Source organism: Phyllobates terribilis, unplaced genomic scaffold (assembly GCF_046119375.1).
Source record: "Phyllobates terribilis strain yellow unplaced genomic scaffold, ASM4611937v1 Scaffold_13__5_contigs__length_258822181, whole genome shotgun sequence".
In the NCBI taxonomy this organism is placed as follows: domain Eukaryota; kingdom Metazoa; phylum Chordata; class Amphibia; order Anura; family Dendrobatidae; genus Phyllobates; species Phyllobates terribilis.
Window position 1 is genome coordinate 154,710,347 of NW_027362773.1, and position 17,756 is coordinate 154,728,102.

At 42.3% G+C, this 17,756-nt stretch overlaps 1 protein-coding gene across 1 annotated transcript in view; it reads left to right on the forward strand.

The window, feature by feature from the left end:
* Nucleotides 1-17,756, forward strand: part of ABTB2 (ankyrin repeat and BTB domain containing 2) — a 149,452-nt gene that overhangs the window by 125,781 nt on the left and 5,915 nt on the right. The window contains exons 12-14 of the mRNA XM_073658782.1: nucleotides 15,622-15,727; nucleotides 15,994-16,096; nucleotides 16,290-16,380. Coding sequence (XP_073514883.1) covers nucleotides 15,622-15,727; nucleotides 15,994-16,096; nucleotides 16,290-16,380 — 300 coding nt within the window. The remainder of the gene's footprint in view (nucleotides 1-15,621; nucleotides 15,728-15,993; nucleotides 16,097-16,289; nucleotides 16,381-17,756) is intronic.

Sequence of the window (17,756 nt, forward strand, 5' to 3'; positions counted from 1 at the left end):
ACCAGCTCTCAGGTCAGTGCCGGGGAGGGACTGGTGGGCTCGAGTGTGGGGGGTTTTCTTTTGTCTTGTATATATTTGTATAGTTAGTATTTATTTTATTTATTTAAAAAAAAAAATAAAAAAAAATGTATATATTAGTATGTATATAATTTGTCGTTTATTGTTTATTATATTGTTATTATTTGTTTGGTAACCGGACCAGATGTCACAGTGTAGATAGTTATTATTGTGTATATATGTATAATATGTGTGTGAGGAGAGAGGGAGCGGCTGGACCAGTTCATTACATTGTTTATTTTCTGGTTATTAATTTTATTATGTTTCTGTTATTATTATTGTTATGTTTTTCATTTTTATAATAAAAGATCTACAGGATGTAACTCAGGATCAGTAATGTATGTACACAGTGACTGCACCAGCAGAATAGTGAGTGCAGCTCTGGGGTATAATACAGGATGTAACTCAGGATCAGTAATGTAATGTATGTACACAGTGACTGCACCAGCAGAATAGTGAGTGCAGCTCTGGAGTATAATACAGGATGTAACTCAGGATCAGTAATGTAATGTATGTACACAGTGACTGCACCAGCAGAATAGTGAGTGCAGCTCTGGGGTATAATACAGGATGTAACTCAGGATCAGTAATGTAATGTATCTACACAGTGACTGCACCAGCAGAATAGTGAGTGCAGCTCTGGAGTATAATACAGGATGTAACTCAGGATCAGTAATGTAATGCAATGTATGTACACAGTGACTGCACCAGCAGAATAGTGAGTGCAGCTCTGGACTATAATACAGAATGTAACTCAGGATCAGTAATGTAATGTATGTACACAGTGACTGCACCAGCAGAATAGTGAGTGCAGCTCTGGACTATAATACAGAATGTAACTCAGGATCAGTAATGTAATGTATGTACACAGTGACTGCACCAGCAGAATAGTGAGTGCAGCTCTGGAGTATAATACAGGATGTAACTCCGGATCAGTACAGGATCAGTAATGTAATGTATGTACACAGTGACTGCACCAGCAGAATAGTGAGTGCAGCTCTGGGGTATAATACAGGAGGTAACTCAGGATCAGTAATGTAATGTATGTACACAGTGATTGCACCAGCAGAATAGTGAGTGCAGCTCTGGAGTATAATACAGGATGTAACTCCGGATCAGTACAGGATCAGTAATGTATGTACACAGTGACTGCACCAGCAGAATAGTGAGTGCTGCTCTGGAGTATAATACAGGATGTAACTCAGGATCAGTACAGGATCAGTAATGTATGTACACAGTGACTGCACCAGCAGAATAGTGAGTGCTGCTCTGGAGTATAATACAGGATGTAACTCAGGATCAGTAATGTAATGTAATGTATGTACACAGTGACTGCACCAGCAGAATAGTGAGTGCAGCTCTGGAGTATAATACAGGATGTAACTCAGGATCAGTAATGTAATGTAATGTATGTACACAGTGACTGCACCAGCAGAATAGTGAGTGCAGCTCTGGACTATAATACAGAATGTAACTCCGGATCAGTAATGTAATGTATGTACACAGTGACTGCACCAGCAGAATAGTGAGTGCAGCTCTGGAGTATAATACAGGATGTAACTCAGGATCAGTAATATAATGCAATGTATGTACACAGTGACTGCACCAGCAGAACAGTGAGTGCAGCTCTGGACTATAATACAGGATGTAACTCAGGATCAGTACAGGATCAGTAATGTATGTACACAGTGACTGCACCAGCAGAATAGTGAGTGCTGCTCTGGAGTATAATACAGGATGTAACTCAGGATGAGTACAGGATCAGTAATGTATGTACACAGTGACTGCACCAGCAGAATAGTGAGTGCTGCTCTGGAGTATAATACAGGATGTAACTCAGGATCAGTAATGTAATGTAATGTATGTACACAGTGAGTGCACCAGCAGAATAGTGAGTGCAGCTCTGGAGTATAATATAGGATGTAACTCAGGATCAGTAATGTAATGTAATGTATGTACACAGTGACTGCACCAGCAGAATAGTGAGTGCAGCTCTGGACTATAATACAGAATGTAACTCAGGATCAGTAATGTAATGTATGTACACAGTGACTGCACCAGCAGAATAGTGAGTGCAGCTCTGGAGTATAATACAGGATGTAACTCAGGATCAGTAATGTAATGTATGTACACAGTGACTGCACCAGCAGAATAGTGAGTGCAGCTCTGGACTATAATACAGAATGTAACTCAGGATCAGTAATGTAATGTATGTACACAGTGACTGCACCAGCAGAATAGTGAGTGCAGCTCTGGAGTATAATACAGGATGTAACTCAGGATCAGTACAGGATCAGTAATGTAATGTATGTACACAGTAAATGCACCAGCAGAATAGTGAGTGCAGCTCTGGGGTATAATACAGGAGGTAACTCAGGATCAGTAATGTAATGTATGTACACAGTGACTGCACCAGCAGAATAGTGAGTGCAGCTCTGGAGTATAATACAGGATGTAACTCAGGATCAGTACAGGATCAGTAATGTATATACACAGTGACTGCACCAGCAGAATAGTGAGTGCTGCTCTGGAGTATAATACAGGATGTAACTCAGGATCAGAACAGGATCAGTAATGTATGTACACAGTGACTGCACCAGCAGAATAGTGAGTGCAGCTCTGGAGTATAATACTGGAGGTAACTCAGGATTAGTACAGGATCAGTAATGTAATGTATGTACATAGTGACTGCACCAGCAGAATAGTGAGTGCAGCTCTGGAGTATAATACAGGATGTAACTCAGGATCAGTAATGTAATGTATGTACACAGTGACTGCACCAGCAGAATAGTGAGTGCAGCTCTGGAGTATAATACAGGATGTAACTCAGGATCAGTAATGTAATGTATGTACACAGTGACTCCACCAGCAGAATAGGGAGTGCAGCTCTGGAGTATAATACTGGATGTAACTCAGGATCAGTAATGTAATGTATGTACACAGTGACTCCACCAGCCGAATAGTGAGTGCGGCTCTGGAGTATAATACAGGATGTAACTCAGGATCAGTAATGTAATGTATATACACAGTGACTCCACCAGCAGAATAGTGAGTGCAGCTCTGGAGTATAATACAGGATGTAACTCAGGATCAGTAGTGTAATGTATGTACACAGTGACTGCACCAGCAGAATAGTGAGTGCAGCTCTGGAGTATAATACAGGATGTAACTCAGGATCAGTAATGTAATGTATGTACACAGTGACTCCACCAGCAGAATAGTGAGTGCGGCTCTGGAGTATAATACAGGATGTAACTCAGGATCAGTACAGGATCAGTAATGTAATGTATGTACACAGTGACTGCACCAGCAGAATAGTGAGTGCAGCTCTGGAGTATAATACAGGATGTAACTCAGGATCAGTAATTTAATGTATGTACACAGTGACTGCACCAGCAGAATAGTGAGTGTAGCTCTGGAGTATAATACAGGATGTAACTCAGGATCAGTAATGTAATGTAATGTATGTACACAGTGACTGCACCAGCAGAATAGTGAGTGCAGCTCTGGACTATAATACAGAATGTAACTCAGGATCAGTAATGTAATGTATGTACACAGTGACTGCACCAGCAGAATAGTGAGTGCAGCTCTGGAGTATAATACAGGAGGTAACTCAGGATCAGTACAGGATTAGTAATGTAATGTATGTACACAGTGACTGCACCAGCAGAATAGTGAGTGCAGCTCTGGAGTATAATACAGGATGTAACTCAGGATCAGTAATGTAATGTATGTACACAGTGACTGCACCAGCAGAATAGTGAGCGCAGCTCTGGAGTATAATACAGGAGGTAACTCAGGATCAGTACAGGATTAGTAATGTAATGTATGTACACAGTGACTGCACCAGCAGGATAGTGAGTGCAGCTCTGGAGTATAATACAGGAGGTAACTCCGGATAAGTAATGTAATGTATGTACACAGTGACTGCACCAGCAGAATTGTGAGTGCAGCTCTGGAGTATAATACTGGAGGTAACTCAGGATTAGTACAGGATCAGTAATGTAATGTATGTACATAGTGACTGCACCAGCAGAATAGTGAGTGCAGCTCTGGAATATAATACTGGATGTAACTCAGGATCAGTAATGTAATGTATGTACACAGTCACTGCACCAGCAGAATAGTGAGTGCAGCTCTGGGGTATAATACAGGATATAACTCAGTATCAGTAATGTAATGTATGTACACAGTGACTCCACCAGCAGAATAGTGAGTGCAGCTCTGGAGTATAATACAGGATGTAACTCAGGATCAGTAATGTAATGTATGTACACAGTGACTGCACCAGCAGAATAGTGAGCGCAGCTCTGGAGTATAATACAGGATGTAACTCAGGATCAGTAATGTAATGTATGTACACAGTGACTCCACCAGCAGAATAGTGAGTGCAGCTCTGGAGTATAATACAGGATGTAACTCAGGATCAGTAATGTAATGTATGTACACAGTGACTGCACCAGCAGAATAGTGAGCGCAGCTCTGGAGTATAATACAGGATGTAACTCAGGATCAGTAATGTAATGTATGTACACAGTGACTCCACCAGCAGAATAGTGAGTGCAGCTCTGGAGTATAATACTGGATGTAACTCAGGATCAGTAATGTAATGTATGTACACAGTGACTCCACCAGCCGAATAGTGAGTGCGGCTCTGGAGTATAATACAGGATGTAACTCAGGATCAGTAATGTAATGTATGTACACAGTGACTCCACCAGCAGAATAGTGAGTGCAGCACTGGAGTATAATACAGGATGTAACTCAGGATCAGTAATGTAATGTATATACACAGTGACTCCACCAGCAGAATAGTGAGTGCAGCTCTGGAGTATAATACAGGATGTAACTCAGGATCAGTAGTGTAATGTATGTACACAGTGACTGCACCAGCAGAATAGTGAGTGCAGCTCTGGAGTATAATACAGGATGTAACTCAGGATCAGTAATGTAATGTATGTACACAGTGACTGCACCAGCAGAACAGTGAGTGCTGCTCTGGAGTATAATACAGGATGCAACTCAGGATCAGTAATGTAATGTATATACACAGTGACTCCACCAGCAGAATAGTGAGTGCAGCTCTGGAGTATAATACAGGATGTAACTCAGGATCAGTAGTGTAATGTATGTACACAGTGACTGCACCAGCAGAATAGTGAGTGCAGCTCTGGAGTATAATACAGGATGTAACTCAGGATCAGTAATGTAATGTATGTACACAGTGACTCCACCAGCAGAATAGTGAGTGCGGCTCTGGAGTATAATACAGGATGTAACTCAGGATCAGTACAGGATCAGTAATGTAATGTATGTACACAGTGACTGCACCAGCAGAATAGTGAGTGCAGCTCTGGAGTATAATACAGGATGTAACTCAGTATCAGTACAGGATCAGTAATGTAATGTATGTACACAGTGACTGCACCAGCAGAATAGTGAGTGCAGCTCTGGAGTATAATACAGGATGTAACTCAGGATCAGTAATGTAATGTATGTACACAGTGACTGCACCAGCAGAATAGTGAGTGCAGCTCTGGAGTATAATACAGGATGTAACCCAGGATCAGTAATGTAATGTACACAGTGACTGCACCAGTAGAATAGTGAGTGCAGCTCTGGAGTATAATACAGGATGTAACTCAGGATCAGTAATGTAATGTACACAGTGACTGCACCAGTAGAATAGTGAGTGCAGCTCTGGAGTATAATACAGGATGTAACTCAGGATCAGTAATGTAATGTATGTACACAGTGACTGCACCAGCAGAATAGTGAGTGCAGCTCTGGAGTATAATACGGGATGTAACTCAGGATCAGTAATGTAATGTATGTACACAGTGACTGCACCAGCAGAATAGTGAGTGCAGCTCTGGAGTATAATACAGGATGTAACTCAGGATCAGTACTGGATCAGTAATGTAATGTATGTACACAGTTACTCCACCAGCGGAATAGTGAGCGCAGCTCTGGAGTATAATACAGGATGTTACTCAGGATTAGTAATGTAATGTATGTACACAGTGACTGCACCAGCAGAATAGTGAGTGCAGCTCTGGAGTATAATACAGGATGTAACTCAGGATCAGTAATGTAATGTATGTACACAGTGACTACACCAGCAGAATAGTGAGTGCAGCTCTGGAGTATAATACGGGATGTAACTCAGGATCAGTAATGTAATGTATGTACGCAGTGACTGCACCAGCAGAATAGTGAGTGCAGCTCTGGAGTATAATACAGGATATAACTCAGGATCAGTAATGTAATGTATGTACACAGTGACTGCACCAGCAGAATAGTGAGTGCAGCTCTGGAGTATAATACAGGAGGTAACTCAGGATCAGTAATGTAATGTATGTACACTGTGACTGCACCAGCAGAATAGTGAGTGCAGCTCTGGAGTATAATACGGGATGTAACTCAGGATCAGTAATGTAATGTATGTACACAGTTACTGCACCAGCAGAATAGTGAGTGCAGCTCTGGAGTATAATACAGGATGTAACTCAGGATCAGTAATGTAATGTATGTACACAGTGACTGCACCAGCAGAATAGTGAGTGCAGCTCTGGAGTATAATACAGGATGTAACTCAGGATCAGTAATGTAATGTACACAGTGACTGCACCAGTAGAATAGTGAGTGCAGCTCTGGAGTATAATACGGGATGTAACTCAGGATCAGTAATGTAATGTATGTACACAGTGACTGCACCAGCAGAATAGTGAGTGCAGCTCTGGAGTATAATACAGGATGTAACTCAGGATCAGTACAGGATCAGTAGTGTAATGTATGTACACAGTGACTCCACCAGCAGAGTAGTGAGCGCAGCTCTGGAGTATAATAAAGGATGTTACTCAGGATCAGTAATGTAATGTATGTACACAGTGACTGCACCAGCAGAATAGTGAGTGCAGCTCTGGAGTATAATGCAGGAGGTAACTCAGGATCAGTAATGTAATGTATGTACACAGTGACTGCACCAGCAGTATAGTGAGTGCAGCTCTGGAGTATAATACGGGATGTAACTCAGGATCAGTACAGGATTAGTAATGTAATGTATGTACACAGTGACTGCACCAGCAGGATAGTGAGTGCAGCTCTGGAGTATAATACAGGAGGTAACTCAGGATAAGTAATGTAATGTATGTACACAGTGACTGCACCAGCAGAATTGTGAGTGCAGCTCTGGAGTATAATACTGGAGGTAACTCAGGATTAGTACAGGATCAGTAATGTAATGTATGTACATAGTGACTGCACCAGCAGAATAGTGAGTGCAGCTCTGGAGTATAATACTGGATGTAACTCAGGATCAGTAATGTAATGTATGTACACAGTCACTGCACCAGCAGAATAGTGAGTGCAGCTCTGGGGTATAATACAGGATATAACTCAGGATCAGTAATGCAATGTATGTACACAGTGACTCCACCAGCAGAATAGTGAGTGCAGCTCTGGAGTATAATACAGGATGTAACTCAGGATCAGTAATGTAATGTATGTACACAGTGACTGCACCAGCAGAATAGTGAGTGCAGCTCTGGAGTATAATACAGGATGTAACTCAGGATCAGTAATGTAATGTATGTACACAGTGACTCCACCAGCAGAATAGTGAGTGCAGCTCTGGAGTATAATACTGGATGTAACTCAGGATCAGTAATGTAATGTATGTACACAGTGACTCCACCAGCAGAATAGTGAGTGCAGCTCTGGAGTATAATACAGGATGTAACTCAGGATCAGTAGTGTAATGTATGTACACTGTGACTGCACCAGCAGAATAGTGAGTGCAGCTCTGGAGTATAATACAGGATGTAACTCAGGATCAGTAATGTAATGTATGTACACAGTGACTGCACCAGCAGAATAGTGAGTGCAGCTCTGGAGTATAACACAGGATGTAACTCAGGATCAGTAATGTAATGTATGTACACAGTGACTGCACCAGCAGAATAGTGAGTGCAGCTCTGGAGTATAATACAGGATGTAACTCAGGATCAGTAATGTAATGTACACAGTGACTGCACCAGTAGAATAGTGAGTGCAGCTCTGGAGTATAATACGGGATGTAACTCAGGATCAGTAATGTAATGTATGTACACAGTGACTGCACCAGCAGAATAGTGAGTGCAGCTCTGGAGTATAATACAGGATGTAACTCAGGATCAGTACAGGATCAGTAATGTAATGTATGTACACAGTGACTCCACCAGCAGAGTAGTGAGCGCAGCTCTGGAGTATAATACAGGATGTTACTCAGAATCAGTAATGTAATGTATGTACACAGTGACTGCACCAGCTGAATAGTGAGTGCAGCTCTGGAGTATAATGCAGGATGTAACTCAGGATCAGTAATGTAATGTATGTACACAGTGACTGCACCAGCAGAATAGTGAGTGCAGCTCTGGAGTATAATACAGGAGGTAACTCAGGATCAGTATTGTAATGTATGTACACTGTGACTGCACCAGCAGAATAGTGAGTGCAGCTCTGGAGTATAATACAGGATGTAACTCAGGATCAGTAATGTAATGTAATGTATGTACACAGTGACTGCACCAGCAGAATAGTGAGTGCAGCTCTGGAGTATAATACAGGATGTAACTCAGGATCAGTAATGTAATGTAATGTATGTACACAGTGACTGCACCAGCAGAATAGTGAGTGCAGCTCTGGACTATAATACAGAATGTAACTCAGGATCAGTAATGTAATGTATGTACACAGTGACTGCACCAGCAGAATAGTGAGTGCAGCTCTGGAGTATAATACAGGAGGTAACTCAGGATCAGTAGTGTAATGTATGTACACAGTCACGGCACCAGCAGAATAGTGAGTGCAGCTCTGGGGTATAATACAGGATATAACTCAGGATCAGTAATGTAATGTATGTACACAGTGACTGCACCAGCAGAATAGTGAGTGCAGCTCTGGGGTATAATACAGGAGGTAACTCAGGATCAGTAATGTAATGTATGTACACAGTGACTGCACCAGCAGAATAGTGAGTGCAGCTCTGGAGTATAATACAGGATGTAACTCAGGATCAGTACAGGATCAGTAATGTATGTACACAGTGACTGCACCAGCAGAATAGTGAGTGCTGCTCTGGAGTATAATACAGGATGTAACTCAGGATCAGTACAGGATCAGTAATGTATGTACACAGTGACTGCACCAGCAGAATAGTGAGTGCTGCTCTGGAGTATAATACAGGATGTAACTCAGGATCAGTACAGGATCAGTAATGTAATGTATGTACACAGTGACTGCACCAGCAGAATAGTGAGTGCAGCTCTGGGGTATAATACAGGATGTAACTCAGGATCAGTAATGTAATGTATGTACAGTGACTGCACCAGCAGAATAGTGAGTGCAGCTCTGGGGTATAATACAGGAGGTAACTCAGGATCAGTAATGTAATGTATGTACACAGTGACTGCACCAGCAGAATAGTGAGTGCAGCTCTGGGGTATAATACAGGATGTAACTCAGGATCAGTAATGTAATGTATGTACACAGTGACTGCACCAGCAGAATAGTGAGTGCAGCTCTGGAGTATAATACAGGATGTAACTCAGGATCAGTAATGTAATGTATGTACACAGTGACTCCACCCGCAGAATAGTGAGTGCAGCTCTGGAGTATAATACAGGATGTAACTCAGGATCAGTAATGTCATGTATGTACACAGTGACTCCACCCGCAGAATAGTGAGTGCAGCTCTGGAGTATAATACAGGATGTAACTCAGGATCAGTAATGTAATGTATGTACACAGTGACTGCACCAGCAGAATAGTGAGTGCTGCTCTGGAGTATAATACAGGATGTAACTCAGGATCAGTAATGTAATGTATGTACACAGTGACTGCACCAGCAGAATAGTAAGTACAGCTCTGGAGCATAATACAGGATGTAACTCAGGATCAGTAATGTAATGTATGTACACAGTGACTGCACCAGTAGAATAGTGAGCGCAGCTCTGGAGTATAATACAGGAGGTAACTCAGGATCAGTACAGGATTAGTAATGTAATGTATGTACACAGTGACTGCACCAGCAGGATAGTGAGTGCAGCTCTGGAGTATAATACAGGAGGTAACTCAGGATAAGTAATGTAATGTATGTACACAGTGACTGCACCAGCAGAATTGTGAGTGCAGCTCTGGAGTATAATACTGGAGGTAACTCAGGATTAGTACAGGATCAGTAATGTATTGTATGTACATAGTGACTGCACCAGCAGAATAGTGAGTGCAGTTCTGGAGTATAATACTGGATGTAACTCAGGATCAGTAATGTAATGCATGTACACAGTCACTGCACCAGCAGAATAGTGAGTGCAGCTCTGTAGTATAATACAGGATGTAACTCAGGATCAGTAATGTAATGCATGTACACAGTGACTGCACCAGCAGAATAGTGAGTGCAGCTCTGGAGTATAATACAGGATGTAACTCAGGATCAGTACAGGATCAGTAATGTAATGTATGTACACAGTGACTGCACCAGCAGAATAGTGAGTGCAGCTCTGGAGTATAATACAGGATGTAACTCAGGATACAGAATGTAATGTATGTACACAGTGACTGCACCAGCAGAATAGTGAGTGCAGCTCTGGGGTATAATACAGGAGGTAACTCAGGATCAGTAATGTAATGTATGTACACAGTGACTGCACCAGCAGAATAGTGAGTGCAGCTCTGGAGTATAATACAGGATTTAACTCAGGATCAGTACAGGATCAGTAATGTAATGTATTTACACAGTGACTGCACCAGCAGAATAGTGAGTGCAGCTCTGGAGTATAATACAGGATGTAACTCAGGATCAGTAATGTAATGGATATACACAGTGACTGCACCAGCAGAATAGTGAGTGCAGCTCTGGAGTATAATACAGGAGGTAACTCAGGATCAGTAGTGTAATGTATGTACACAGTGACTACACCAGCAGAATAGTGAGTGCAGCTCTGGAGTATAATACAGGATGTAACTCAGGATCAGTAATGTAATGTATGTACACAGTGACTGCAGCAGCAGAATAGTGAGTGCAGCTCTGGAGTATAATACAGGATGTAACTCAGGATCAGTAATGTAATGTATGTACACAGTGACTCCACCAGCAGAATAGTGAGTGCGGCTCTGGAGTATAATACAGGATGTAACTCAGGATCAGTACAGGATCAGTAATGTAATGTATGTACACAGTGACTGCACCAGCAGAATAGTGAGTGCAGCTCTGGAGTATAATACAGGATGTAACTCAGGATCAGAAATGTAATGTATGTACACAGTGACTCCACCAGCAGAATAGTGAGTGCAGCTCTGGAGTATAATACAGGATGTAACTCAGGATCAGTAATGTAATGTAATGTATGTACACAGTGACTGCACCAGCAGAATAGTGAGTGCAGCTCTGGAGTATAATACAGGATGTAACTCAGGATCAGTAATGTAATGTAATGTATGTACACAGTGACTGCACCAGCAGAATAGTGAGTGCAGCTCTGGAGTATAATACAGGATGTAACTCAGGATCAGTAATGTAATGTAATGTATGTACACAGTGACTGCACCAGCAGAATAGTGAGTGCAGCTCTGGACTATAATACAGAATGTAACTCAGGATCAGTAATGTAATGTATGTACACAGTGACTGCACCAGCAGAATAGTGAGTGCAGCTCTGGAGTATAATACAGGAGTTAAGTCAGGATCAGTAGTGTAATGTATGTACACAGTCACTGCACCAGCAGAATAGTGAGTGCAGCTCTGGGGTATAATACAGGATATAACTCTGGATCAGTAATGTAATGTATGTACACAGTGACTCCACCAGCAGAATAGTGAGTGCAGCTCTGGAGTATAATACAGGATGTAACTCAGGATCAGTAATGTAATGTATGTACACAGTGACTGCACCAGCAGAATAGTGAGTGCAGCTCTGGGGTATAATACAGGAGGTAACTCAGGATCAGTAATGTAATGTATGTACACAGTGACTGCACCAGCAGAATAGTGAGTGCAGCTCTGGAGTATAATACAGGATGTAACTCAGGATCAGTACAGGATCAGTAATGTAATATATGTACACAGTGACTGCACCAGCAGAATAGTGAGTGCAGCTCTGGGGTATAATACAGGATGTAACTCAGGATCAGTAATGTAATGTATGTACAGTGACTGCACCAGCAGAATAGTGAGTGCAGCTCTGGGGTATAATACAGGAGGTAACTCAGGATCAGTAATGTAATGTATGTACACAGTGACTGCACCAGCAGAATAGTGAGTGCAGCTCTGGGGTATAATACAGGATGTAACTCAGGATCAGTAATGTAATGTATGTACACAGTGACTGCACCAGCAGAATAGTGAGTGCAGCTCTGGAGTATAATACAGGATGTAACTCAGGATCAGTAATGTAATGTATGTACACAGTGACTCCACTCGCAGAATAGTGAGTGCAGCTCTGGAGTATAATACAGGATGTAACTCAGGATCAGTAATGTCATGTATGTACACAGTGACTCCACCCGCAGAATAGTGAGTGCAGCTCTGGAGTATAATACAGGATGTAACTCAGGATCAGTAATGTAATGTATGTACACAGTGACTGCACCAGCAGAATAGTGAGTGCTGCTCTGGAGTATAATACAGGATGTAACTCAGGATCAGTAATGTAATGTATGTACACAGTGACTGCACCAGCAGAATAGTGAGTGCAGCTCTGGAGCATAATACAGGATGTAACTCAGGATCAGTAATGTAATGTATGTAGACAGTGACTGCACCAGCAGAATAGTGAGCGCAGCTCTGGAGTATAATACAGGAGGTAACTCAGGATCAGTACAGGATTAGTAATGTAATGTATGTACACAGTGACTGCACCAGCAGGATAGTGAGTGCAGCTCTGGAGTATAATACAGGAGGTAACTCAGGATAAGTAATGTAATGTATGTACACAGTGACTGCACCAGCAGAATTGTGAGTGCAGCTCTGGAGTATAATACTGGAGGTAACTCAGGATTAGTACAGGATCAGTAATGTATTGTATGTACATAGTGACTGCACCAGCAGAATAGTGAGTGCAGCTCTGGAGTATAATACTGGATGTAACTCAGGATCAGTAATGTAATGCATGTACACAGTCACTGCACCAGCAGAATAGTGAGTGCAGCTCTGGGGTATAATACAGGATATAACTCGGGATCAGTAATGTAATGTATATACACAGTGACTCCACCAGCAGAATAGTGAGTGCAGCTCTGGAGTATAATACAGGATGTAACTCAGGATCAGTAGTGTAATGTATGTACACAGTGACTGCACCAGCAGAATAGTGAGTGCAGCTCTGGAGCATAATACAGGATGTAACTCAGGATCAGTAATGTAATGTATGTACACAGTGACTCCACCAGCAGAATAGTGAGTGCAGCTCTGGAGTATAATACAGGATGTAACTCAGGATCAGTAATGTAATGTAATGTATGTACACAGTGACTGCACCAGCAGAATAGTGAGTGCAGCTCTGGAGTATAATACAGGATGTAACTCAGGATCAGTAATGTAATGTAATGTATGTACACAGTGACTACACCAGCAGAATAGTGAGTGCAGCTCTGGAGTATAATACAGGATGTAACTCAGGATCAGTAATGTAATGTAATGTATGTACACAGTGACTGCAGCAGCAGAATAGTGAGTGCAGCTCTGGAGTATAATACAGGATGTAACTCAGGATCAGTAATGTAATGTATGTACACAGTGACTCCACCAGCAGAATAGTGAGTGCGGCTCTGGAGTATAATACAGGATGTAACTCAGGATCAGTACAGGATCAGTAATGTAATGTATGTACACAGTGACTGCACCAGCAGAATAGTGAGTGCAGCTCTGGAATATAATACAGGATATAACTCAGGATCAGTAATGTAATGTATGTACACAGTGACTCCACCAGCAGAATAGTGAGTGCAGCTCTGGAGTATAATACAGGATGTAACTCAGGATCAGTAATGTAATGTAATGTATGTACACAGTGACTGCACCAGCAGAATAGTGAGTGCAGCTCTGGAGTATAATACAGGATGTAACTCAGGATCAGTAATGTAATGTAATGTATGTACACAGTGACTGCACCAGCAGAATAGTGAGTGCAGCTCTGGAGTATAACACAGGATGTAACTCAGGATCAGTAATGTAATGTAATGTAATGTATGTACACAGTGACTGCACCAGCAGAATAGTGAGTGCAGCTCTGGACTATAATACAGAATGTAACTCAGGATCAGTAATGTAATGTATGTACACAGTGACTGCACCAGCAGAATAGTGAGTGCAGCTCTGGAGTATAATACAGGAGGTAACTCAGGATCAGTAGTGTAATGTATGTACACAGTCACTGCACCAGCAGAATAGTGAGTGCAGCTCTGGGGTATAATACAGGATATAATTCAGGATCAGTAATGTAATGTATGTACACAGTGACTCCACCAGCAGAATAGTGAGTGCAGCTCTGGAGTATAATACAGGATGTAACTCAGGATCAGTAATGTAATGTATGTACACAGTGACTCCACCAGCAGAATAGTGAGTGCGGCTCTGGAGTATAATACAGGAGGTAACTCAGGATCAGTAATGTAATGTATGTACACAGTGACTGCACCAGCAGAATAGTGAGTGCAGCTCTGGGGTATAATACAGGAGGTAACTCAGGATCAGTAATGTAATGTATGTACACAGTGACTGCACCAGCAGAATAGTGAGTGCAGCTCTGGAGTATAATACAGGATGTAACTCAGGATCAGTAATGTCATGTATGTACACAGTGACTCCACCCGCAGAATAGTGAGTGCAGCTCTGGAGTATAATACAGGATGTAACTCAGGATCAGTAATGTATTGTATGTACACAGTGACTGCACCAGCAGAATAGTGAGTGCTGCTCTGGAGTATAATACAGGATGTAACTCAGGATCAGTAATGTAATGTATGTACACAGTGACTGCACCAGCAGAATAGTGAGTGCAGCTCTGGAGCATAATACAGGATGTAACTCAGGATCAGTAATGTAATGTATGTACACAGTGACTGCACCAGCAGAATAGTGAGCGCAGCTCTGGAGTATAATACAGGAGGTAACTCAGAATCAGTTCAGGATTAGTAATGTAATGTATGTACACAGTGACTGCACCAGCAGGATAGTGAGTGCAGCTCTGGAGTATAATACAGGAGGTAACTCAGGATAAGTAATGTAATGTATGTACACAGTGACTGCACCAGCAGAATAGTGAGTGCAGCTCTGGAGTATAATACAGGATGTAACTCAGGATCAGTAATGTAATGTATGTACACAGTGACTGCACCAGCAGAATAGTGAGTGCAGCTCTGGAGTATAACACAGGATGTAACTCAGGATCAGTAATGTAATGTTAGTGCCGTCACTGACTTTTCATGTAGAGTAATTCTGTATTTACACTGTCAATGATATTTTTTCTGTTTTCTGGTCCCTGTGATGGGCTTCTCATCCCTGCGCTGTGCTTTATGTGACAGAGTGATGCAGTTACCCAGCAGGTGGCCTCCATCTTTGCACACTGCTATGGAGACAGCCCAGTGCCCCAAATCCCAGAGATGCAGAAGACTCTTCCTGCACGTTTGGGTAAGTTACCCATAAATGTATTGAAGGTTGGTTTCTTGCTCTTTTCTTGGCCATATTCTCTAAACTGTACAACACCACAGAATATATTGGCGATATGTATAAGGAATAATAGGAAGATGAAATGACGTTTCTCCACGACCACACACGTGGTATGTTGTCAGTAGATCTGTGTCCGGCCTATTATTCTCCATGGTGTGCGCTTTAGCAGCTCTCCACCTGTTATATCCAGTGCTGACCAGGCTCTTACTGACACCGTTTTCCCGCAGATCCTCATTTCCTGAATAACAAGGAGATGTCAGATGTGACGTTCCTGGTAGAAGGGAAGCTCTTCTATGCTCACAAGGTTCTGCTGGTCACTGCCTCCAACAGGTAATCCTGACTCTGCACAATCACCACTAGGGGGAGCTAATGGCTCGTCTGTATACGTCTGCATGCAGGGTGCTCCCTCTACTGGTGGCTGCAGGTAGCTCCTATCATGGTGTCATAATAAGCATGGAAAGCCTTTCAAGCATTTTCATCCTATCTGGCTCTCACAGATCCTAATGTTTTATTACTTTTGCAGGTTTAAATCTCTGATGACCAATGCAAGCGATGAGGAGGACTCGTGTGTCACAACGATTGAGATCACAGATGTAAAATACAGTGTATTCCAGGTGTGTAGAAAAAATCATTTATATTCATGCCAAAAATGGAGTAAGTAGATTTATAAAGTGAGAAATGGAAATGTAGATGGTGCATAAGGAATAAGACCATAAGTCTTGTGTGGTGCATCATCAGTATAGATAGGGACATAGGACGTACTGTATCATTACTGAGCTTCAGCTATAAATCGTATGCAGGGAGCTCCCCCTAGTGGCAGCTGCAGGCAGAATATTAATTTCTCTGAAGCTCTGTTTTGATAGGCTATATGCCCACGATGCAAATTGCAAGCCGAAATTTCCTGAGCGTTTTTTCCTCTCCCTGGCAGAAAAAACACATGCAGATTTTACATGCGTTTTTTTTCAGCGTTTTCTAAGCGTTTTTACATGCTTTTATGCATGTGGTTTTTCAAGCGCTTTTTGAGCATCACTTGAAAAAGTGCTTGACAAGTTGGTCACACTATATAAATCCATACAACCGGCATGGATTTATATTGTGTGACCAGAGAGTTCTGCTTGCAAATGCTGCATCCTTACTAAAAAAAAAAAAGAAATAAAGTTAAAAATAAAAAAAACCTGTATACTCACCTCTCCGGCGGCCCCCGGTTTCCTCCCGGCCGCGATCCTCTCCCCTCGGCAACCCACGGTGTACTGGCAGGACCTGCGGTGATGTCATTTAGTCAGCTGATGGTCACGCGACCATCACCTGACTGCTGACGACAGCGGTCGCGTGACCATCACATGACTAAATGACATCACCGCAGGTCCTGCCAGTACACCGTGGGTCGCCGAGGGGAGAGGATCGCGGCCGGGAGGAGACCGGGGGCCGCCGGAGAAGTGACTATGAATTTTTTTTTTTTTTTTTTACTTTAAATTCTTTTTTAACTTGCAGGTACGATGGTACCCGGGTCAGTTGAGAGTCTCCTCTTCTCCAGACCCAGGTGCCATCCAACGCATTGAACCGCATAACATCCTCATGTCAACATGTAGGCATGCGGATGTTACGCAGTTCAATGCAAGTCAATGGTGGCGATTTCGCCGTGAAATCGCACGAGAAATGGTTGTGCTGCGGATTTTTCTGCAGTGATAATCCGCAACGGAAATTTCCGCAGCATGTGCACAGCACATGCCGATTATCATTGGGAAACATGGCAGACCTCTTAACAAGCAATTTTAATGCGTTTCCGCTGCGGAAAAGATGGTAACAAATTGCAAGCTTTCGAGACTACATCTCTTCATCAGGCATAGCATACCACAAAATCTGAAGAGTCACATATTTATACACAATATGAGGACAAATATCGTTACATTGACGATATTTTAATCATCTGGACGGGGTCTAAGCAACAGCTGAAGACGCTCCATGAACACTTTAATCGATTTCATCCCAC